The 24,259-nt window shown below is 48.5% G+C and overlaps 1 protein-coding gene across 7 annotated transcripts in view; it reads left to right on the top strand.

The window, feature by feature from the left end:
- Nucleotides 1-24,259, top strand: part of MYO18A (myosin XVIIIA) — a 145,997-nt gene that overhangs the window by 27,511 nt on the left and 94,227 nt on the right. The window contains exons 1-4 of one of the 7 annotated variants that reach the window (XM_077919597.1): nucleotides 11,061-11,210; nucleotides 15,250-15,317; nucleotides 17,146-17,204; nucleotides 22,539-23,321. The exons of 5 other annotated variants lie outside the window; for them this stretch is intronic. In XM_077919597.1, coding sequence (XP_077775723.1) covers nucleotides 15,281-15,317; nucleotides 17,146-17,204; nucleotides 22,539-23,321 — 879 coding nt within the window. In that variant the 5' untranslated portion in view covers nucleotides 11,061-11,210; nucleotides 15,250-15,280. Of the gene's footprint in view, nucleotides 1-11,060; nucleotides 11,211-15,249; nucleotides 15,318-17,145; nucleotides 17,205-22,538; nucleotides 23,322-24,259 lie in introns of those variants that run through there. One more of the 7 variants, XM_077919598.1, reaches the window with a different exon arrangement.

A 24,259-nucleotide genomic window follows, 5' to 3' on the forward strand; every position in this document is an offset into this window, starting at 1 on the left:
ACTCATTGATTTCACTAGGAATAGTCCACCAAACCAAATATGTATTTGCACCATATGGTCTAGAAACTTGCTTTGAAAATAAAAGAAAACTGAATTCTGTGCCCAGTATTGCACACTGTGGCTTTTCTGTGTTCCTGTGGAACTTCAGTACACACTGTCTCTGAGTACAGTACAAGTAGGCTGCTACTAGGCTAGGGGTGAGCAAAATAGTCCACTGGCTGAGGGCCACCTTGTGGCTGTTTGTGTGGCTTCCCAGATCCACCCAGCTGGCTGCTGTGGCAGACTAGAACACTGGATTAAATGGACTTTAGTCTGATCCAGCATGCTTAACCCAGGTTAGTTGGTTGCTGTTATGCTATCAGTGTGTCTGTCCCTTAATACAAGAGGAGAGGTCCCTGCCCTGAGGAGCTTGCAATCCATCATTCAACGTAGGGATACAACAGAGGTAAACAAGGCAAGGATATGTGTTGTGCCAGTCATATGTACTTCGTAACTGGCTTAAATGTCAAGGGGTTCTTAGTTTATACATTTGAGAGGTGTTGGTGGACAACGGGGCCCAAGTAACACTCCACTGCTGACACACACAGAGCACCGCAAGTCTTTCAGGCAGCCTGCCTTAGTTCTAGGGTGCTGGACATGTCCTAGGCTGTGGAAGTTTGTGCTTGGGGATGAGTTTTGTTGCAAGGGATTTGCAAAGGCAGGAAACTGCCTCTGGGCTCAGACTGAAAATCTCTCTCTCTGCAGACTCTCAAGAGGAGGAATGAGTGGAATCTGCTGGCAGAGTGCAAAACCCTCCAGCTGCCAACAAGCCAGATGTTTGCAGGGGGGCTGCGTGGAAGGAACCAGATTCCTGAGGCTCAGCATGGCAGTTGAGGGGGCTGCGACTGCTCTCCAGACGCCGCTTTCTCCAGCCTCCCTTCGGCAATCTATCTAGTCCACCCCCTTGTAGGCATGCTTTTGCTGTGAACCTTTCTTTAAGCAAAACATGAAATCTTCGGGGCTTGCAGGAGGCAGATGTGTGGGTCAGAGCCAGGATGCCCCTGGGGTTTAGGGGCATGTCTGTAGGGATCTGGCCAGAGCCTAGGAGCAGCAAAGAGCTCTCTGGCTGTGCTGTACTGGCTGTGCTGCTGTTATCTACTGACACTCTTTGATACGGGAATCCCGTAGCTCAATGGTAGAGCATGTACTTTTGCACCCCAGGAGATCTTGGGTTGGCAGAGAGCCTCTTCTCTGCCTGAAAGCTTGGAGGGTCACTGCTAGCCAGCAGGCTAAGCACAGCGGTTGGCTGACTCACTGGCAGAAAGCTTATGTTCACGGGCTCCCCTAAAGGCTGGCCCTGTTATTTCCATGCCTCTCTGCTTCCCGGCCGATGCCTTGTCTACTTCTTGACATCATTAGCCTCGGCCCAGTATACCTGAAGGAGCATCTCCACCCCCATCGTTCTGCCCGGACGCTGAGGTCCAGCGCCAAGGGCCTTCTGGCGGTTCCCTCGCTGCGAGAAGGAAAGCTACAGGGAACCAGGCAGAGGGCCTTCTTGGTAGTGGCGCCCGCCCTGTGGAACGCCCTCCCATCAGATGTCAAAGCGATAAACAACTACCTGACATTCAGAAGACATCTTAAGGGAAGTTTTTAATGTGTGACATTTTAGTGTATTTTTGGACTCTCTGGAAGCCGCCCAGAGTGGCTGGGGAAACCCAGCCAGATGGGCGGGGTACAAATAAGAAATTATTATTATTATTATTATTATTATTATTATTATTATTATTATTAGCTGTGTTGGAGGTTTTGTGTCCACACTGTACATTTAAATCTCAGAACTTCCCCCCAAAGAATCCTGGGAACTGCCGCTTAGCTGCACACAAGAGCTACAATTCCCAGCACCTTTAACAAACTACAGTTCCCGGGCCTCTTTGGGTGGTGCCATGTGCTTTAAATGTTTGGTATGTAGGTAGCCTTAACCCCTTACTGCCCCTCGCCCCTGCCTGCTGGTAGGATGCAATAAGGGAGGGACATGATAATTGTGAATGAGTGTGTTTGTGGGTGTTGCTGTTGTGTGCTTCCTACTGGAACATACTGCTTCTCACTTGACCAGAAGTTGCTCTGTGAGGGATAAGCTACAGACCACAAGGTTGCTTTGAGGGAAGCCATGTACTTTCAGTGCGGACATGCCGCAGTAATGTGGTAACACTGGGGAAGTGTTGCAGAAGAACTAAGAAAGCAAAATGGCTTGAGGTTGATCCAGTATAAATCCACCACTAACGCACTATTGTTGTGTCAATGACACCTTGTAGAAAACACCTGTAGAAAAAACATCGATATGGAGGGTCCTCCTGTCTATCTCTGCTGCAATGGGAAATTAGGCCAAGCCCCCTCCCTCATCGAAGGATAGGAAGGTTCTTTTGCACATGGCTTTGTTCCTAGGAGATAAGATAGTTTCTCATACACACAACTTCATGTTGATATACAGTAGTAAAATTAAGAGAATTAAGAAATAAAAATGAGGAATAGAACAGTAATATTAGGGGGGAAAGAGGGGAAAGAGCAGAAATTTAAATTAATATGAATAAATTACAAGAAAATATATTGTCCGCTACTCTTATTGTTCCAGAATTGTATAGACATGCACCACCTTTCTGTAAATTTGTTTTGGGGGTCTTCTACTGAATATATGCTTTATCTGTGATTCAGTTTCAAAACCTGTTTTGGCCAGACTTCGCAGCGAGAAGTGGAACCTTTTTCCGGCTGCTTTCGATGATCTTGAAAATGGCTATTCCCAGTAGTTTAAAGCTTTTACATGTCCTGTATATGGTGTGGATGTGACCTTGGGCAGAGTGCTCTTTTTCTCAGAAGCAGCTTCTGGCAGGGAATATAGTCTGTTTTTCCTTGTCTTGGAGAGGGTGGGTGGGCGAGTGGTGCAGAAGGAGAGGAGCGATAGCAATTTGACCTCCACCTCAGTGGCCGTATGTGTACAGTAGCACAGAAGCAAAAGTGTTCCTCTGATGAATTTGAGGGGAGGGCAGGCTGCTTTGGCTGCATGGAGGGGCGAGTGGTGTGCCACTTCTGGCGTCGGAAAGGGGCTTTCATCCCATTTCCCTGGCAGATGCTGTCCTTACAAATCACCTTCTGGGGAATTAGATTGTCTGGGCTGTTTTTTCTTTCAGTAGCAAGTACATGGCAGGCAAGTGCCATCTGCCTGATGTGCTCCCTGATGCGAGAACTGTCTAAATTTTCCATTATGTGTGGCTGTTGTGACTGTGTGCGAGTGGGGGTTGGGAGATTGATCCTGCCTCAACTGACCTTGCCTCTTTCTCTCTCTCAAAAACCAACTGAGCTGTTTTTCTATTGAGCTCTTGGTCCCCCGCGGCTCTCTAAACAGTCACAGGAAAGTGGCTGCAGTTGTAAGAACTGCAGTTCAGAGCGGCAGATCGGAGCATGCTGTGCAGTCTGGGAGGCTCGGGGCATGCTGGGAGATGTAGTCCGCCCTCATCTCCACCTTCTGTTTTATAGCCACACCTGCTCCTCTTGAAGCAAGCAGGTAAGACGAGGAAAGAGTGGCTGCCAGGTGACAAAATCGTTGCTTGTGGTAATTGACCACATAATGAGCTCTGAGCTCTCCCTAAGGTCCTTGCATCTGTTTCCACACACAGCTAATTATTATTGTCTGCATGTTTTGGAGGTGCTTTGAGCATGGGATCTTTGCACTCCTGTTACCTAGGAGGAGGATGAAGCTACCCGAAGGTGGTGAGGAATGTTGAAAAGTTCTCAGAAGGGGGATCGTTTCTGTGACTGTTTCCACCGTGCAAGATCAAGAAGGTCTCATCTTTATGGGCGGGCTGGAATAGTGCTCTTTCTCAGTGACCCGGCAGCTTGCTCCTTTGAGCTTCTTTGCTGGACAGATGGTTCTTTGCAGGCAGCGCCTGGTGCTGTTTCAAGGCTGCCTCCAGGTCTCCTTTCTTGGCTGGTGATAGAAGCTTCTCCTCCTTCGCAAAGGCAGATCACTCCTCTCCTTCGCAGGATACGAGGAGAGTTTTTTTGGCAGAAAAATTTCTAATGTATCCAGCACGGTAGCTGCTGTGGCCTGCAGCCCAAGGAGCTTGTACTGGTTCTGCCAGAAACCTATCAGGCTTGGAGGGGGGGGGGGGACACACTAAGCAACCGCGCTCCCCCCTCCAAACTTTTGCTTTGGGCATCTCCTGGTCACATCCACTTCTGGTTGCTTGAGTGAAGTTCAGTTTTCAAACATTTCTTTCTTGGATATTTCTACTCTTGGTGGCTGTGGGCTGGGTTTGTTTTTTTTTTTTTGCTGCCTATTCCCAGTCAAAGGGGCCCACTGAAGAGGGGGAGAGATCAGGAGGCCAACAGGTCTCCACTGGGAGGGTGTTCCATAATTTTGGAGCCACTACCAAGAAGGCTTTGTCCCTCATGTCGTCCTGCCTGATCCCACGTAGGTTTGGGAAAGGAAGACCAAAGGAGACTGATCTTACATCAGCCTGCCAGGCTTTTGAGATTCCAGTTCTTATTGTTGCTGCTACCTCTGTCTGTGGTTACCCATAATTTACCCCTTGGGTTCCCTGGTGTGGAGATAAACTTACGGTAATTTGTGCCAGGGCTGGAGCCTGCTGGCCATCCTTTGAGTGCTGGGAATTGTAGCTCCACACGGGGTAAACCACAGTTCCCAGGAATATGTGTGTTTGTGTGTGTGTTTTCTTCAAATGTGCTTTAAATGTATGAAACGTATGACGCCTAAGATTGCCTTTCCCGAATATCTTTCTCCCTGTGGTGTCAGCCCTTGGCAATTGGCCTGGGTGGAGCAGAGCGGATCTGTCTCCTCTTCTCTGACTCCACTCCACTCCCCAGAGGCTCCTCAAAGAGCCTGTGTTGGTGGAGTGAATCCGCAGCAGGAGAGCAGGAAGCAGGAGGCTGTCCTCTTCTTGGATCTTGCTGTGTACCATTTCCTCTATAGATCAACAATTTTAGGCTGGAATGTGAGACAAACAGGAAAGTTTGATTATGATGATGAGTCCCTGGGCTGCTGGCTTTGGGGAGACACTCTGGAGCCAGACATGTTCTTAGTATCTGATGATTAGTTCTCCCCTGCCCCCCCAACCCCCCTTCTCCTTTCCAGGGAACAGGGCTTTGGAAGTGCTTGTGCTCAGGATGGCAATGTCAAGATGTGCTTCAACTGGAAGGAGTGGAGCGTCACAGGAAGCCAAGAAAAAGGCTGTGTCAGAAATAGGTTACGTCAGAGCTGGATTCCTTGGGGGCAATGGGAACTTGGAGTGGCCAGTTTTCAGTGGAGCTGAGCTCCCCTGCAGTTCAGCATCATAACTTAAGTAACCCCACCTCTTTTTCCCTCTTCATTCTCCCCCCCCCCCGACATCCCTTTGTGGCCTATTTGTGGTGGTCGGAGGGGATTTAGAAGGAAGCTTTCTTTAACCATACTTGTAGCTTGCCCTTCCTCCCAGTAGCAGAGGTTGGTACATCCAGGGCCATCCTGTTCCGTCCCCATCACAACTCTTTGGAAGTTGTCTTATGCTGTCAGGCCATTGGTCGACCTAGCTCAATATTGTCTACACTGACTGGCAGTGGCTCTCCAGGTTTTCAGAGGAGGAGTCTCTCCCAGCCCTGCCTGGAGACGCCCTTGGGGTTGGAGCCTGGGACCTTCTGCATGCAAAGCAGATACCACTGAGCTATGATAGTTTCCCCCGTTGTTTTTGAGTGAGAAGCTTGTTCAAGTCTACCAAGTAAACTTCATGGCTAAGCAAGGATTTGAATCCTGAGCTCCTCTGAATGCAACACACTGCTACATCGCACTGGGTTAATGAGGTCGTCTGGATTCATGACCAAAACCTGTTTCTCCGCTTCTAAGGGCCAACCTGCAAAAGCAGGTTCACTGACTATGTTTGGACAATCGTATCTCCATGGATTTGCATCTTGCCTTGTTCCCAAACTGTTAACCATCATTTCCTGGTTTGGACAAAACAGGCAACTGTAGTTAACAAAAGGATTTCTGGCTTTCTGGAGCAAATAGGCTATGTGCGCAGCCAAAAGGCTTGTTCTTGTTTGAGCTTATTAATGTCGCCTGTGATTGGATTGAATAGGCAGGTCCTTTTGGTTGTACAGGAAGAATGGGGACACGTGTGGCTCCTCAGATGTCTTTAAGAGAAGATTGGACAATTTCATTGAGAGTGAGGCTTCAGCGGCTACTAGCCAAGGTGGCTATGCTCTGCCTCCATGGTTCTGAACATATGCTTCTGAACACCAGTTTCTGGAAACATCAGGAGGGGAGAGTTGTTGTTGCACTTGGACGCTGCTTTCAGACTTCCCATTGGGCTTCTGGTTGGCCATTTTGAAAATGGGAGGAAATGGACCACTGGCCTGATCTAGCAGGGCTCTTCTTATGTTCCTAGAGGTTGCTGGACTATGACTCTCATCATCCCAGACAACTGGTCATGCTGAAGCTGATGGGAGTTGGATTCCATCAACTCCTGGGGTGTGATGCACCCCCTATCCCTGTTGTACAGTGAGGAACGGATGACTCTTTGGTCTTGCTACTTCCTGCGATTCCCCAGAAAGCTGCATTTATGGCTTCTACGCTGCTTTTTTGAACCCTTAACCCACGAGATGTACCAGACTCCTTTTGCCTGTTCAAGTGTTTCTGTTTAAGAAACTCTGCTCTTTCCGTCTCCACAAGGTGGCAGCAGCATGCAGCAAGTTTTTTCCTGGTCTCATGTAAGTGAGAGATGAATTTGTTAAGCCACTTCTTCACATTCCGTGGGTGTGGTTGTGATGGTAATCGGTTTGCTTTTATTATGTATTTTGTGTTTTTGTTTTGTGTTTTTGTGTTGTGAACTGCACTGTGATCTTCAGATGAAGGGCAGTATACACATTTAATAAATAAAAACAAGCAGGAATCGTAGAACTGTCGACTTTGAAGGGACCCAGAGGGTCATCTAGTCCAACCCCCTGCAATGCATGAATTACAGCTAAGAGGAGGGTTCCTAAAGCAGTGTTTGAAAAGGGGGATGCAAGTACCTTGGTGGTACTTCAGCAGCCTGATTTGCCATCAGTTAGCCAGCCGTTTGCCCATTCAAGGGGTGGGAGATGGAAAGATGCTTCCCCCTTAATGTAGGGCTTCCCTCAGGCAGTGAAGCAATGCTTCTGTATGCCCCTTTGCTTTCTAGCAGCTTTCCTAGCCTGATGTTATGCACTTAAGGGTGGATCTATCTCCCAGGCACTTTGTTTCTGCAGGTTCACAGAGCAGCACATCCTCTCTGGATGTGGAAGCGAAACTGGGGCAGGGGTGTGGGGAGGAAGGTGCTTTAGCTTGGCTTTGAGAAGACATGAGAGCAGCAAGCTGAACTGCTGAATGACTCTTTCTTCTCTCTTTCCCTCCTGCCCCCCTCAGCCCCTCTGCCCTGGCATCCTTCCTCGATTTCTGAGGGCCTATTTATAGCACGTTCTGTCAGCAGTTAGCACGCGCAGAGCTCTTGGAGTGGAGGGGTTCTCCCTGCCAAGAGTAATGTGACTTTATACAGGCCTCTTGTAGAGACGCGTGGGTGGGGGGCGGGCAGTGGCCACAATATGGGGCAGCCTGTCTAGTTATTGTCTGAAAGAAGAGAGGGAGAGGGAGTGCTAGCAAATGAAGTGAAAATTTCAGAATGTTAGAAGATACACCTTCCTGATCTACCCAAAAGTCCCTCTGGTTCAGCAGTTGACCCCACATGGGAAGCTCAGAAACAGGGTGTGAAGGCAAAAGAGCCCCCCCCCTTTGTTGTCTGTACTCAAAGGTGTACTGCCCCTGAATGTGGAGGTTCCATTTAACTATCCTGGTTAATATCCCCAGGATAATTTGTTTTGTCTTTTTTTAACAGCAGCAGCAGCAGCAGTTCATATAAGAAAGGCTTTAAGAACATATAGCAGATCCTCCCCCCATTCATTTATAAGAACATCAGAAGAGCCTAGCTGCTGGATCAGACCATGTCTTCCAACATCCTTTTCTCCCAGTGGCCAGCCAGATGCCCCAATGGCAAGCAGGAAATGAGTGCAGCAGGAACTCTTGTGATTCCCAGCAGCTGATATTAAGAGGCATTTACTGCCTCCTACACTGGAGGCAGAACGTAGACTTTGTGGCTAGTAGCCATTGATAGCCTTATCCTCCAGTGTTGCCGCCTTCTACAAATCCTCACTCGCCAAGTCAGGTTCATGGAGGACAAAACTTACCTCTGGCTACTAGCCATAATGCTTGGCTTCTATGTTCAAGATTGTGAATATCAGCCCCTGGGGATCACCCTTCTGGCCCCCATGTCCTGCTTGTGGCCACTATGGGAAGCAAGATGGTGGAGTAGCTGGACCCCTGGTCTGATCTGGCAGGGCTTTTCTTAACGTTCTTGAATCCCACCAAAGGAAATTCTTTTTGGCACCACTCTAAGCCTAATCATAGAATTGTACAGCTGGAAGGGACCCTGAGGGTATTCTAGACCTACCTCCTGCAATGCAGGAATCTCTGCTAAAGCATCCATGATGGGATGGTGCTGTTGAGCTTGGCTCGTATGTCTACTCAACAGAACCTGCCTTGAGTGGGAAGTAGGAGCTCACAGGGCTCTCCCCCTCTGTTTCCCCCTGCCATCTCCAGGCTATGAGACTTATGCATCAACATTGCCTTTTGACACTCCCAGGGAGTGCCATAGGGAAGGCCATTGTGAGTCCACCTTTTTAGGCGTGTGCCATGTCTTTCAAAACACGCCCCCCCTTCCCTCCTCCCCAGTCAAGTGGGAGGAATCCCTTGATTTTGTTCCTATTTCGGGCTCTGCTGCGTTGGTTGCCATGGAAATGGCCATGCGTAGCTTTGTAGCAGCACCTACTGTTCTATAAAAGTTTCAGCCAGCGTGTCACCTAGTCTAACCCCTTGCTTCAAGGCTGAATGTTGTGCGATTAAAACATCTTTGGCAGGCTCTTCCCTGGCTCTTTTCCTCCTCCCTCCTTGATGCATTGACGGTTCAGGCAGGGCTTGGAAATGGTTGTCTGGAGGCAAGTGGTGTGATTGTTGCCTCTCTGAATATTATGGTCTTCTTCAACCCACAGGGTGCAAACAAAAGGCTGTCTTTTCCCAACAACTATGTGGAATGTAAAGAAATGCTCATGATCAAGAGCCCCCACATGGTGGAAGGAAACATAACCACATGCATATGAAATATTGAGAATAGAACTATACTGGGGTTGCTGAATGGAAGAGTACTCCTAATTATTGCCCAGAGGCAAGTGGCATGGTAGTTCCCTCTCTGAATTTATTGGGTTCTCCTTCAATCTGCAGGGTGCAAACCAAGGGCTATTCCCCCCCCCCCTTTTGCCATGTGTGGCTCTGTTTGCATCCCACTGAAAGGAAGCTTAAGCCCATACATATGAAATTTAGGGAATACTATAATCTTAGTGGTAGCTAAGCAGTGCAGGTGGAAGGATTTCATTCCTAAACATTTAGTTCAGAAATAAACTCTGAAAAGTATGGATATGAACTGAATGTACCAATTAAAACTTGACTATCGTTCAGATTTCTCAATTTTCTGAATTTTGTGATGGAGTTTTCAGCTATGATATCATAATGGTGTGGGGAAAGTGGATAGAGAAAACATTTTCTTCTGCTTTCGTAACACTATCCTTTGTGAACATCCAATGAAGCCGAATGTTGGAAGATTCAAGACAGTTAAAACAAAGTACTTCTTCATGCGGGACGCGGGTGGCGCTGTGGGTAAAAGCCTTAGCGCCTAGGGCTTGCCGATCGAAAGGTCGGCGGTTCGAATCCCCGCGGCGGGGTGCGCTCCCGTTGTTCGGTCCCAGCGCCTGCCAACCTAGCAGTTCAAAAGCACCCCTGGGTGCAAGTAGATAAATAGGGACCACTTACTAGCGGGAAGGTAAACGACGTTTCCGTGTGTGGCTCTGGTTCGCCAGATGCAGCTTGTCACGCTGGCCACGTGACCCAGAAGTGTCTTCGGACAGCGCTGGCCCCCGGCCTCTTGAGTGAGATGGGCGCACAACCCTAGAGTCTGTCAAGACTGGCCCGTACGGGCAGGGGTACCTTTACCTTTACCTTTACTTCTTCATGCAACACATAGTTTAAGTTTGGAACTCGCTCCGTCAGGAGGCAGTGGTGGCCACCAACCTAGATGGCTTTAAAAGAGGGTTAGACAAATAGTAACAGAGGATAATGCTATCAGTGCCTACTAACCATGATGGCTGTGTTCTCCCTCCACTGCCAGAGGCAGTATGCCCCACAAATACCAGAATACATGTGGCGACGGGGCTGTTGAGTTTGGGTCCTGTTTGTGGACTTCCCATTGTGCCATATGGTTGACCACTGTGAGAACAGGATGCTAAACTTAGATGGCCCACTGGCCTCATCCAGGAGAGCTCTTCTTATGTTCTTACTTTGAAAGAAAAATGGTTTTGAAGCTTGGGTTTTGTGAGAAAACATGAATTTCCATGTGGATCTTTTTTGTTATGCTAAGACTATTGTGAAAATGCCACAGAACAGGCTTGCAAAATGAACACTTTTGAAACTGACAGAGTACAGAAACAGACTGACACGCCCTCTCCTAGTGGCAAGCACAGTGCAAGTAATGCACCTACGATGGCTGTCTCTGGTTATTAACCAACTCTCCTTTTGTCCGTCTGGTGGAGGTTGCTTGATTGGTTGTGGTTCTTCTCCACCTGAAGTTTGTGCAGTTCTTTTTGGCCTCGCACATAGCACCCCCACCAGATGAGGAGGAGACCTCCTGAGCGCTGGTTTCCTGCCGTGCAGGAGCACTAACGGTTCATGTGCCAGACACCCACATCACTTCCTCTCCCCGGTATAGGATGAGGCTGCTTCTCCTCTCTCCTTCCTCCCCCCTCCCTTGCCAAATGTGGCTTCGCCCATGAGAGACTGTAAAAGCCCTGCTTGTTCAAGGCAGAGACCAGGGGGCAGCTGGACACCAGCAAGCCAGCTTCTACCACCACCACTGCCCCCCTTTCTCCCAGGCCTGCCTCGCATTCTTGGCTATTTTTAGGCAGACAGTATCAGCTCAGCTGTCCCTCTGCCTCTGGCCGTTGCGCTTGGGAAGTGACACTTGGCTTACCTATCGCGTTTCGCTCAGTCTTTTCCAACGGAAGCCCTGCCAGGGCGCCCGCGCTGCTGCTGCCTCTCTCACTGGGCCTCCGGCCTCCCCCAATTTTCGGTAAGGTGGCAACCCTCCTCTTCCTCATTATGTGCCTTGCTTTATGGTGATGAAAATTTGGAAGAGAGGGGGCTGGTGTTTTTAAGGGAGGGGGCGGGCGGGCTTTACTTTGGCTCTTCCAAATCTACAAAGCAGGCCTCCATTGTTACCCTATTTATAGTTGCTTCTGAGCAGGGGGCTGGAGACCTGCTCTGCTGAGGTTTCCCAGTCATTGATACTGTACTGGGGAGTGACTTGGTTTCTGCCACTCTCTCCCTTTGTCCCCCTAAAAAAATCCCTAGCGAGTATTCAGTGTGGCAAGTCTGGAGGTGTGAGGGCCCCCCAGGTTTCCCTTTTGGCCAGTTCCATTGCTCTACATGTTGTGTGGGGAGTGTGATTTACCGGTAGTGGTGGGAAAGCTAACCAGCCTGGGAGAGTCTAACCTCAACTCGCTTATAACTTCTAGCAAAGCCTCTAAGCTGATTTCATTTCTCGTTCCCACCCCTCCCTGCCCCGGTGGGACTCGTCTCTTGCAAAGGCCTGGAGTGACCATTTGGGTACTTCCCTAGAGGGTCTGTTGTGCTGATTAGGGCTCAGCCTCTGGCTCCTCTTGAGTGGAAGACGAGACTGAGTGTAGACTGGATGAGACAGTTATGTCTCAGTTGTGAGTGTTGTGGTGCCTTTCCTGGAGAGTGATATTAGTGTGCCCTGAGCTGCTGTTCGTAGTAATAGACAGAGCTGTGTGCCTGCTGCCCTTCCACAGTCATGCCCTATGATCCCTCAGTGTGGAATTCTGTAGCCTTGAGAATTGCAGCTTCCTTTTAAATTGTTTTTTTTAGGCAGGTTTCTTGCCCTTATGAGTCACTGAGAAAAAGTTGAAAATGGCTGGGCAGAGAGTCTGGTGAAGTCAGAATGTGGGAGATTCAGTGCTTTGCTTTACTTGAGGGCTCATGGAAAGCTTTGCTCCCATCTTTCCATTAACCCCTTGAATGGGTTGTGTTCAATGCCAAGTGTTAGGGGCGAGGTAAGCCAGAGTCTGACTTGGGGCCTGTCATCGAGGCCATTTAAGCAAAGGCTGGGTTATTCAGCCAGCCAGCCAGCCAGCTGCAGGCACCTGACACAGAGTCAGCATCTCAGAATAACTGCTGAGCAAAGGCCTCTCTCTGTCTGGAAGTGAGGTGCAAATGACAGCATGCAGTAGGTAAGAAAATGCAAATAAGAGGCAACTTGATCAAGGTGTATGAAATTATGCATGGTATGGAGAATGTGGATAGGGAACAATTTCTCTCTCTCTCTCTCTCTCTCTCTCTCTCTCTCTCTCTCTCTCTCATAACAGTAGAACTTGGGGACATCCAAGGAAACTGAACGTTGGAGGATTCAGGATAGACAAAATAAAAGGCTTCCTTACCCTTTGCTTAGTTAAACTATGGCATTCTCTCCTGCAAGATACAGTGATGGCCGCCAACTTGGATGGTTTTAAAAGACACGTTAATGGAGGATAAGGCTATCATGGGGTCCCAACCCTGATGGCTGTGTTTTCCCTCCACTGTCAGAGGCAGCAGACCTTTGAATGCCACTTGCTGGAAACCACAGGAAGGGAGAGTTGCTGTTGTGCTCAGGTCCTCCTTGCAGGCTTCCCTTTGGGGCATCTGATTGGCCACTTTGAGAGCAGGATGCTGCAGTACATGGGCCACTAAGCTGATCCAGCAGGTTTTTAGAATCTGGAAGGGACCCTGAGGATCATCTAGTCCAACTTCCTGCAATGCAGGAATCTCAACCAAAGCATCCATGACAGATGCCCATCTAAACTCTGCTGAAAAACCTCCAAGGAAGGAGAATCAGTCGCCTTCTGAGGAAGTCCGTAGAACAGCTCTTACCATCAGACAATTATTCCTAACTTGAATCCATTGGTTCGTGTCCTACGAACCAATGGATTCAAGTTTCCTCCTGGAGCAGGGAAACTTTCTTCATCTTCCATGTGACAGCCCTTTTGATATTTGAAGATGGCTATCCTATCTGCTCTCACTCTCCTCTTTTCCAGGCCAAACATCCCCAACTCCCTCAAACTCTTCTTACATTATACGTCAAAGTAAGCACTCCCCCTCCCTGTCTCTGGGTTTCAGGAGCTGGGGGTGATATGCCAGGAGCTGGTTTCCTTGTTGCTTTTCTGTAGTTCTCACTCTCCTGTGGAGAGGGAATGGCTTCTTTACTTGCAGTGTGATCTGGGCCTTTGTACATGCTAAGCTGGTGGCGGTGGCTTTTGTTCCTGGGGGCCTTGTCCTGCTCACCGTGCCAAAACCCATTAGTTCGAGCCAGGCCACCCAGTATGTTTGCAAGGTGGTGGAGACAGAAGTCCATAAAATGAACTTTAGCACAGGGATTCCTCCATAGCCCAAGCTGCCCCATTGATGGATGGAGAAGCCAAGCCATGCGTCCTCCCAGTGGAATAGAGGAGAGGCTGTTCCAGCAATTCTCATCTAGTAACTTGACTTGGGAACGGACTGGCTTGTTTGACTGATGTCCTGCTCAGTGCTTGGTCTGCCCAGGGTTAGTTATTTAATTGCATTTGATTGTGAACTTCTTCTGAGTGTCTCATATTGAGGCAGAAAGCGGGATATACATATTTTCTGATTGATTAAATAAACATTGTACATAGTCTTACAAAAGTGAATATCATCATTTTTTACTAGATTGCAACCCCACCCACCCTAGTAGCCTCTGTCTCCACACTGGCCTCAGAGGAGGGGATGTGTGCCCTACCCATGTTGATAATTCCATTTATAAAATTATATTATCCCTCAGTGACTGTCCTGGCCTTCTGTGACAATGAGTCCATCAGGTATGTGGTATTGTGAGAGCAGGTTTCCTTTCGTGTCTGTCATAAGCCTTGGGCGCTGGTGATGCTGTATAACCAGAGAGTGAGTGATTGTGCCCCATCTGTATCCATCCCTTGCACAAATGTCTTAGGAGCCTTGGTACCTGTCTGCTAAGCCTTTGGGGCAACTGCAGTGAGAAGATCTCACTCTTGGCTCCCCTAAGACAGCTTTAGATCTGTAGCAAATCCCTTCTCCCTTCAGTGAAAAAGGAGATTCAACGCTGCTGGAGTTATAGCCTGGGTGGTTTCTGAGACATGACAGCTTGTGTGAAGGCTGAGGTTGCCTCTTCCTTACATTTACAAGTTTGTGCTTCCCTGTCTGTAATAAAGGAACCCAGGTCACATTGTGTGGGCTCAGCCAGTTGTTTCAATTTTGATCCTGGACTTCCAGCTCATGAAACAGTTATAGGATCCGCAAAGCTCACCTGTTAAGAGGTTGATATGCTCTCCCTTCTACTACTGTGCCCCCTTGCAAAGGCTGCAACACCTGCATGGAGGATTCTGGTTGCACCAGTTGCTCTTAGAGGCACCTGCCTGCGGATCTCAAGCTGCTGTCAACCCTTTTGCAAATGTGATTGGGTTAGCCAAAGAAGGCTGCCTCTCCTTTAATCGAAAAGGAGAACTAAGACAAGCAGAAAGGAATAACCCACACAGCCTGTATCTTGATACATTTCAAGTGCTGTTCAGTTAACTCAGAAGTCCCTAAGAAGTGACATCTCAAATTATAGCTGGGGACAATACTGGTGATGGGTTAATAATGACAGGTGAAGGGTGTGGGGGGGGGAGGAGCCTTAATTAAAGACTGGTTCAGAAAGGAAGGCACAAGGAGCTAAGGCAATGTTGTCAGATCAAGTTTTTCTACACTGGAAGAAGGTAGGAGGTCACTGCATTTAAAAGGGCCTGCGGAAGTCACTATCCCAAGGCTGCAGCCCTGCACTGCCTGTAAAGCAAATGCTTATTTCGGGTGGGGTGGAATTACCTGAAAAATTATTGAGGGTGAGTAGCATTTCATTTTCAGCACCCGAGGTTAAGAGAATGGGAATTTGGAGGCATGATTGCTTAGGAATCCTTTGCCCCAGGTTTCCCCTTGTTGTGGTTCCTCGATCCGTCTTGCCTGGGACCCAGAGGGCTCCCCCCCCCCCCATTCTGCAGACTCTTAACCTCTACCACCTTTTTCTCTCCCAGTCAGGGGTTTAGGTTCTCCAGCGTGGCAGCCATGGCCTTTTCATCACGATTTGCATTCTGGGAGCAGAAGGGAAGTCTCTTTGCTATTGTGGTTCTTAGCCTTCCCTGCCTCCTCTCTCTCCCTCCCCACCCCCCTCGCTCTCCTAAAACGGGGCACTTTGCACATGAGTCGCGGCAGCACATTGAAAAGGGGGCCAGGTTGTGCTTGTTCCTGGCATAGGAGGGAGTTGGCTTCGGAGCAGTAGAGGTCACGTTAGAAATGTGGCAGGAATGCCAGTGGTCAGTCCTAGGCCCCCTCTTGGCTTGTGTGAAGAGCAGAGGTCCCTGGGGAGAATCTGTTCTCCTCCTTGCCATTTCTCAGAGACTCCAAATGGACTGAACAAACTGGCAGCCACTCCCTCCAAGCCCTTTGCATAGCAACTGTGTGGAATAATCTGCCTGTGAAATAACATGTGTGCTACTAACTCCACTGTATATTGGAGCCTTTGCCCTTGAGATGTTTTGGACTACATTGTGCTGGCTGGGGCTGATGGGAGTTGTAGTCCAAAACATCTGGAGGGTACCAGTTGGTAGAGGCTGATATATTGAAAGTACTGTGTGATCATGAGTGCTGTTACTGTAAACCTGGGTTTGACCTCAGTGTGGAGCTCTTAATATAATAGTTCGTGCCATCTGTTGACTCATATCTCCACACCTAATTTATAGCTCTATTTCTGAGCATTTTAAGCTTTCCAAGTGCTTGAGTCTCACAAGGAGTGAGGAGCCCCCAAGAAGCCCAGGTTTGCGGTAACAATGTGTGTCCCCCCCTCCTTCCTTCCTGCCCCATCCTCCCCTTGCACCAATGCATGGCTTGTGTGGTTTGAGAGCCAATGGAACCAGCACCTCCCTGCACACAGTGGTGTTAAAATGCACTTTTGACTGACAGGTTACTGTGATGTCTTCACAATCCAGGTTTGGAGTAATACGTTATTGTGTCGTTCTGTTACCAACCTATCTACCTGTTTGGTGGGAGTGTATCACATTGCAGCCTTGCTGCCAGAGTTCCTGTTCCAAGTTTGCTGTTCTGTGTTCGCTGGGCTTCAAGGTTGCTAGATTGGGGAGTAAGGGTGTGGGTGATGAGAAAATAGCAAAAGTGTGTAATTCTTGTGATGCCAGGTTTCTCTTGATCATGGTGGTTCCCAGTTGCTGTTGCCTCCTCACTCTTGAGGCACCCCACCCACCATTGCTCCTGCTTTGATCCTAATGAAATATGTGTTGTCATCTTCTTTGTCCTGCAGAGATGAACTTTTTACCAACTTGGGCTGAGTGTACACATTCCTGGCTTAGAACATAGCAAGGCCGCTCTTTTTCTCAATTCAGATAAAAGTTGGGTGTTTTGGTTTTTTTGAGGGGGCGGAATTTATTTATTGAAATATTTATATACCACTCTTTCATAAGATATATCGAGGTGGTATGCAACCTGCAGACTACAATAAAACTAGTAAAAGGATCCATTAAAATGTAATTGAAAATATTAGTAGATATTTCCTGGTGAAAAAGAGAAAAAGACCCCTGCATCAAAATGTCGTATTTCATAAGAAACCACAGAAGAGAGATGAATTGTGGGTAAGGTGATGGGTGTCTGCTGCTTCCCAACCCAGTGGTGGGAGTCTACTGGATGCAGAGTTGATGGGAGTCTGTACACAGCCTTTCTCCAGCATGGGCTTTCTGCCCAGTAGCAGCTTAACACAAGGTCCACTGGGAGCATCCTGACCACGTCAGTGCTTGTGAAAAGCTACCATCCTACTTGTGATATGGACTGCCCGGAATGTGCTAGTGAAAAAGTGTGTGTGTGCACGTTTCAACTGTTTGTCCTGGCGTGAATGAAATATTTCCTTATCTGTATTTGACTTCCTCAGGTGAAGGATGAAGACAAACCTTTAGCAGTGAAAAAAAACGAGAGAGAGGATGGGGCTGTAAGTCCGTCTGGCTTTGGGCACTGGAGGGGGTGGTGGTATTTGCTTGGGCTAACTTCTAGGCCAGGACAAGTTTGTGTGTGACGTAGGTCTTGCCTCTCCTTCTTTCTCTTGTGTGCAGTCTCCATGGTGTGTTGTAGGGCCCTCCGTGTTTTTGTGTGGGATCCTAGAGTTGTAAGTGCGAGAGGGGGCTGGCAGATTATCTTCACTTTTTTTGTTGGGACTAGGGATGGGAAGGAAGGAATTCAATTCAGTTCTCATTTAAACTTAAACTCATTTAAACTTAACTAAATTTGCCTCATCTGAAACATTACCACAAGTGGAAATGCAGCAATCCTTTGAAATTTGCACGTCTCTGAATTTTGCAGTGAAATTCTCCAGCCAAGGCATGTGTATAAAAATGCTTATGAGAGAGCATAGATTACATACAGACAGACATAATTTTATTTGTATGCTGCCTTTCAAACCATGCTGAAGGCAGGTTACAACATGAAAAAATATATAATTACAACATTACAAAAGTAGTCACCAACAATAAATAGAACATCAAAAAATTCACAATTGCACTGAACAATTTCCATATAATCAAAACACAGATACAAAAATTAATATCAATAGCAGCAACAGCCCCCCCCCCCCATTAACAACAACAAAACACCACTTACCAAATACGTTTTGTTAGGGGCCTTTGCAAAAATGTTTGTATTAGGCAAATTAAATATGAACATGTGTATATTGAGAGATGTTTACACTGAAACACTAATGAATTTCCACGAAGACTTTTAAAAATAAAAAAGCCCTTTGCAAACTGTTATGGAAAAGTGGTGAACTGAATTTAAGATTGCGAGAAAGAGAAACCAAAGCTGACAGATTCTTTCATTCTTAGTTGGGAAGCAAAGCGGGTTGCACCAACACTGCTGCCATTATTTTCTTCTATTTTCTCCTGTGGGCACAGGGATTTTTTGGGGCGGGGTGGTGGGAGAGAGTTGCAGAGAAAGAGAAACATCCACATGCATGGTGAAAAACCGTGCCCATGTGGAGGGTAAAAGCTGAGTCCTGGGTCTGATAAGCACTGTGAAGTTCAGCAGATTTTCAGTCCTATTTATTTTCATTTCATAAAACTTGTATACTGCTCGATGGCAGGAAAAACCTCAAAGCAGTAGTGCTAGCCATGGGGCAGAACGGCACTTCCTCTGAGCCCACGGGATGTAGAAAGCAAAAGTGACTCCTCCAGGTTCCTGCCTGGCCTTGTTGTTGATGCTGACAAGAGACCCCTAATGGAGACCATTTCCAAAGCCACCATCCCTACCTCTCTCTGCCTCCCCTGTGCCCAATCATATACACTTCGGGTGGTGGGACCTGCCAGTTCCCAGAGAACCACTCCCCTGTGTGCGCTTTAAGCTGGGTCTTTGTTAGGCTGATCGCTTGGTGCGGCTTGAAAGCTATCGCTGTGGGAAGGTGCCCCCTGCACAGCTCTGGCCTAGTTCTAGGATAATGGATGGTGGCGGGATCCTTCTGTATCCAAAGGAGGAGGGATCCTTCTGTAGCCATCAGGGCTGGAAACCTACCCCTCTGGGACAGGCTTGTAGATGGTCTCTGGCCCTTTAGGCTCCTCTCCCACCCCCAGCTTTTTCCAGTCTTTTTATTCCTTGAGCTGCCCCCCACCCCATCGCCGCAGCTCTTCTTTTAGTGGTGGCTGGGTTTCTCCTGATTCGTGTCATTAATTTAACAACTCCCTCAATACACTTTTTGGTTGGGCCTCAGTTTTACACAACTATGATTATATGGTGCCCAGAGCCTCTCTGCTATTCTGTTTGTAGCTGAGTGCCTCTGCCAAGAGGAACCCCTGTTTAAACGCTCTGCTACTGGTGAAGTTCATTAGTTTGTGTTTCATTTGCATCCTGCTTTTCCTCCCAAGGAAGCCAGGGTAGTACATGGTTCTCCCCTATTCACACATTTTGTGCTCGCAACAACCACCCTGTGAGCTTTGTGGCTGAATTAGAGATTTGAATTTTTCCTGGTCCTAGGATGAACCCTTTGGTTGCTTTTCAGCCTGCTCTTATCTTATCAGGTATGTGGTGGTGTCTCAGCCCAGGGTACTGGTAGGGGAGAATAGAATAACAGAGTCATAGAATTGTAGAACCGGAAGGGATCCCGAGGGTCATCTAGTCCAACCCCCTGCAATGCAGGAATCACAACTAAAGAATCCCTGACATATGTGCCACCAATATTTGGCCTTGAATAGCTAGGAGAAATGTGAGTGGGTGGGCAGAAGTATCTCAGACCCTCTCTCTCGTCTAGACCTCCAAAACTTTTGTGAGCTCCCCAGTTCAAACCATTGGAAATGGTTTCAGGAGCTTATCTGTTTTGATCTATATTCAGGGCTCTGAATATATGAAGAGCCACAGAAAGGTCACAGCTCAGTGGTAGAGCAACTGCCTTGCACACAGAAGGTCCCAAGTTCAATCCCGGGCATCTTCAGGTAGGAGCGCTGGCTGCCTGAAAATTCTAAATAATAATAATAATAATAATAATAATAATAATAATAATAATAATAATAAATTTTATTTATACCCCGCCCTCCCCAGCCAAGACCGGGCGTAGGGTGGCTAACACAAAGTATAAAAACAATTGATTAAAATACAACTTAAAAACAAGATTAAAATACAACATTAAAATGCAGCCTCATTTCAGTAGAAACTCAAATCAAATCAAATCAAAGAGATCTGCTGCCAGTCAGTGTATATGATACTGAGCTAGATGGAACAATGATTTGGCACGGTATAAGGCAGCTTCATACATTCCTAATATGCTCCTGTTCTGCTTGTTAAGAACATTGGCGTTGTTTTTGTTTTAATATATTCAAGGTACAGAACTTAAATTACAGAGTGTTTGGTGTGGGGGAGAGAGCAAACCCTTTTGTGATGGCCCCCTTAGCTGCCATCTATAAAAGGCTAACAGGAAGGAACAGTTTGCCTAAAATTAAGGGAGTGAGGATGGGACTTGTGAACTCAATTAAGTGTCCAATTCCTACCCCCCCTCCGGTTGATGCTCCAATTTAAGGACGTGGAGCAGAAGCAGAACTAATTACTCAGAACAGCAAAAATGCAGAATTAAATTGCGCATAAATAAAGCAAACCATGTACATTTGCTTAACTTGCACGTTTTGCACAGGTCGTGGCACTTAGCTTTGCAGAATTTGGGTTACCATTGATGTAGAATTTTGCGGAGTCCTGCTCGTAGCCTCTTTACCTCAGGTCTTTCTCTGCCCTGCTCAAGAACCTCTTCTCATTTCAGTGTTCAAAAGTGGCACCTTTCTTGCCGAGCCATGGCTCAGAAGGCGAGCTGGAACTTTTTAATGACGGCAGCACCCCTGCTTCCACTCTCCCCAGCAAGCCTTTTGCCGTAGCAGTTGAAGCTTCTCCTGGCCTTGGGCCATCCATCCTAGGTCTAGTGCCCAGTGGCCATTAGCTATGCTCCCTGCCGCCTCCTCTTCCTTTAGCTGCTCCTGAAGACAGACCCAGAAGCTTCCCCTTGCTCAGCTGCCCTGCTTTCCTCCTTTGTTCTAAAGCAAGGAGCCAGCTGCTCGGCTTTGCCTACTGGTGTCTTCCCTCTCCCTCTTTCTCTTCATCCTGTACCCTGGCAGCCTTCCCCTTCTGCTGCAGCTTTCCTTTCTCATCTTGGGGCTGCTGAGTGTTGCCTTCGCCCCCTCGGCAGAGGCCAGAAGCTCGTCCAAGAACGACAAGACCCGCTCTGTTCCGGAGAGTACAGAATTGATGCAGTGGCTGCTTTTTGGCTTGAAAGAAATCTCTTTAAGGAAGGGCATCTGGAGGGGAACAGCCTTGACTGGCGCCTTCCCTGCTGCTTTTTTAAAAAATGCCACCCTTTTCCTGACCCACTTCTCTTTTTAGGCTGGGGCCCGAAGGGTAGGGTCCCTCCCCCCCAACCCCCAAGGTGAGTTTATCCTGGGAAGCTGATTCCTTGTATTTTTGTTCCCATCGAGTCTCACTGCAGAGCTTTGGTCTGTGCTGCCGCTACACTGTGGGTTGAGATGAGTCTGCAAAGTCTTGGCTGTGTGGATGGATGCTTTACGAAAAGGACTTGTGGGCAGAGGGCTCTGCAGGGATGTGGGAGGGGGGAATCAGTTATTTTCTCATTCCTGGGAATGCCCTTTGGAAGTAACCTTTCCTCTAGAACAGGGTTTCCCAAACTTGGGTCACCAGCTGTTTTTGGACCACAAGTCCCATCACCCTTAGCTGGCAGCGCCAGTGGCATAGCTGTCAATGTTTCCCTTTTTTAAAGGGAAATTCCCTTATTCCGAATAGGATTCCTCGCAAGAAAAGGGGAAAGTTGACTGCTATCAGTGGTCAGGGATGATGGGGGTTGTAGTCCAAACCCAACTGGAGACCAAAGTTTGGGAAACCTTGGTCTAGAACATAGGAAGCTAGTCCAGCAACAACTCGGTGACCCAAGGTAGAAGAAGGTTGATCTATGCTGACTGACCACAGTTCTCCAGGGTTTCAGGCAGGGAACTCTTCTAGATGCCTAGAGATGCCACTGGGGATTGAACCTGGGACCTTCTGCATGCAAAGCAGATGCTCCACCACTGAGCTACGGAAGCTCAAGCTTTTATCCTTGGTGGGCCTAACCCTGCTGCCTTCCCCCAAACCTCTGAGGTTGGAGCAAAAAGACTCAGAGGAGCTAGCATAGGAAGGGGCTTGACTCTTCCATACGTACTGTCCATGCATTTTTTCCCATATAATTTTTTGTGCATAATTAGTCAGGGTTTTTCTTAATGCACGAGTGGCTTGGACATAAGTCTGTATACCAGAGGCGATGCTAACACAAGCAAAGATGAGTTGGGTTGTAGCCACTATGCTGTGCATAAATCTGTTTGCAGTAGACTCCTCTTCCGTTCCTTTTGGCGGCATGTTCGTTTCGCTTCCAGAACCCCACCTGTGCCCTCTTCCTCCAGCTCAGCCAGTTGCTTATTTGCAGCTGTTCGTTGTGATTAGCACTCTCTTCTGCCCACTCCACTCTCCAGTCACACAAACTTTTCCTGGCCTTTTTGCATGTCAGAAGCCAAACTAACCCTCTGGATGGGCAGGGCTGTCCCTGCTGTTGGGAAGGAACCAGGGATCCCCTTGGATTCTCTGCTTGGGAAATCTGAGGAAGGCAGCTTCTTCCTTGTTGTGTGAATGCAAACCCTTGAGCGGGGAGGAGGAGTGGACTTGGTCCCTCCAGCACAGCGCCTGGCTGGTCGCTGCTGCCTTACCATGGCATTCTTTGGGGGCCTGCTCTCCTCACAACATCTTCATGTATCTGCAACTATAGTTGGATGTCCAGAGTGCAGGAAAGGAAGACCCCCGGAACCCCCGCAGCCCTGAGCCCCCAGAACGCCCTGGGAGGGTGAAGAGCCCAGAGCCCCCGGGGAAGGTGAAGAGCCCAGAGCCCCCGGGGAAGGTGAAGAGCCCAGAGCCCCCTGGTAGGGTGAAGAGCACAGAGCCGCTGCTCAACGGGGACACCCAGCATTCCTGCCCTCCCGGCCAAGCCATGAACGGCCTGGAAGGGTCCCAAGGAGCTGGCTCATCGACTCAGCCCGAGCCACCTGCTGACGATGCCCAGGGCCTCTCCCGCAAGAGAGTGGTGAGGGTGGTGCGGAAGGTGGTGCGGAAAGTGCTTCCAGGGGAGGAGTCTGGGGGCTCCAAGGAGCCGGGACGAGATGTCAAGTCCATGGAGCCAAGCAAGAAGGAGGAGAAGCCTCCTGCAAAGGTCCAGCCCCCACCTGCAAGGGTGCTCTCTCCAGGGCCGGCAAGGGTGCTCTCTCCATCCCCTCGGCCACCCTCTTCCTTGAAGTCTGAGCCCAAGGAGGCAGCCCCCAAGGATGACCTCTCGGTGGGGCTCAAGAGCCTGATGTCGAGAGGCAGGACCAGAGAGCACCGGCCCCGTGCCAAGCTGCCAGAGAAGAAAGAAGAGGAGAAGAAGCCTCCAGAGAAGACAAAGACCCCGCCTCTTGCGGAAGGGAAGGCCACAGACACAAAGGGGAGTCAGGCGCCGAAGGGGCCTCCTGCGGCTCCAGCGAAGCTGGCAGTACCGAAAGCCACCACTGTGAATAAGGTACTAGTGCATGAGCACCGCAACTTGGCGGGCGCACGAGGCCAGCATCTGAGCATGTGCAGAGTGCCTTTGTGTTCTTCACCTGGGCAGGGCGGGTAATGAACTTTGGCTCACAGAGTCTGGAGGGGGTCCTCGATGCATGGAGTGTGCTGCCACAGTGAGGCTCTTCCTTCTCCCGGGGAGTGTGTTGTTCTCTCTCTTTACCCCACCCTGTGTAGCCCCCATGAGGCAGCTGCTTTGGGGCTTAGGGCAGCTTCTGATTGGTGTGCTTAACAGCCCATGTGCCTCTTTGACCATGCCAAGTAGCTGTGAGGCTCCTCGCCTTCATTTCAAGCACACATGAAACCCATTTCTATCTCTTAGAGCTGCAAAGATGAGCTTGAACACGGGCAGGTGATTCTGGGTGGAAATTCAAAAACGGGAGGACAGCTGAGCAGGGTTTGTAAGCTGTCTGTGGAGGGTCTTTAATAGTTTCTTCCCCTCAGGGGAAATCTAAGCAGATTATATCAGAATGTATAAATATCAGTATTCAGGTTGCAAAATTTGGGTTGAAAAGTGGAGCTTTCCAGCATTTTAAAGCTGTAGTGCTTTTTAGATTCATTGAGGAGACAGGAGTGGAGAAGCCATAGCATGGCTGTGTTCTGCATCCACAGTTGAAGGCATTAATATCAATTGCTGGAAACCACAAGAGGCGAGAATGCTTGAATCCTGGAGTGCCGGTTTCCCACTGTGAGAACAGGATGCTGGACTAGATGGGCCACCGGCCTGATCCACCATCAACACCCCTTGCTAAATTTAACCCTAGAATAAACATTAGAATTAAATGTGTTCAGTGAAGATGCGCCCAGAGTGATGCCACTCTTTTATTTTTTTGTTTGTTTAACAAAATTTATATACCGCCTGTTTGTAAATAGAACCTCTAAGCAATTTACAAAAAT

The sequence above is a fragment of the Podarcis muralis genome, chromosome 15 (genome assembly GCF_964188315.1).
Source record: "Podarcis muralis chromosome 15, rPodMur119.hap1.1, whole genome shotgun sequence".
In the NCBI taxonomy this organism is placed as follows: Eukaryota; Metazoa; Chordata; class Lepidosauria; order Squamata; family Lacertidae; genus Podarcis; species Podarcis muralis.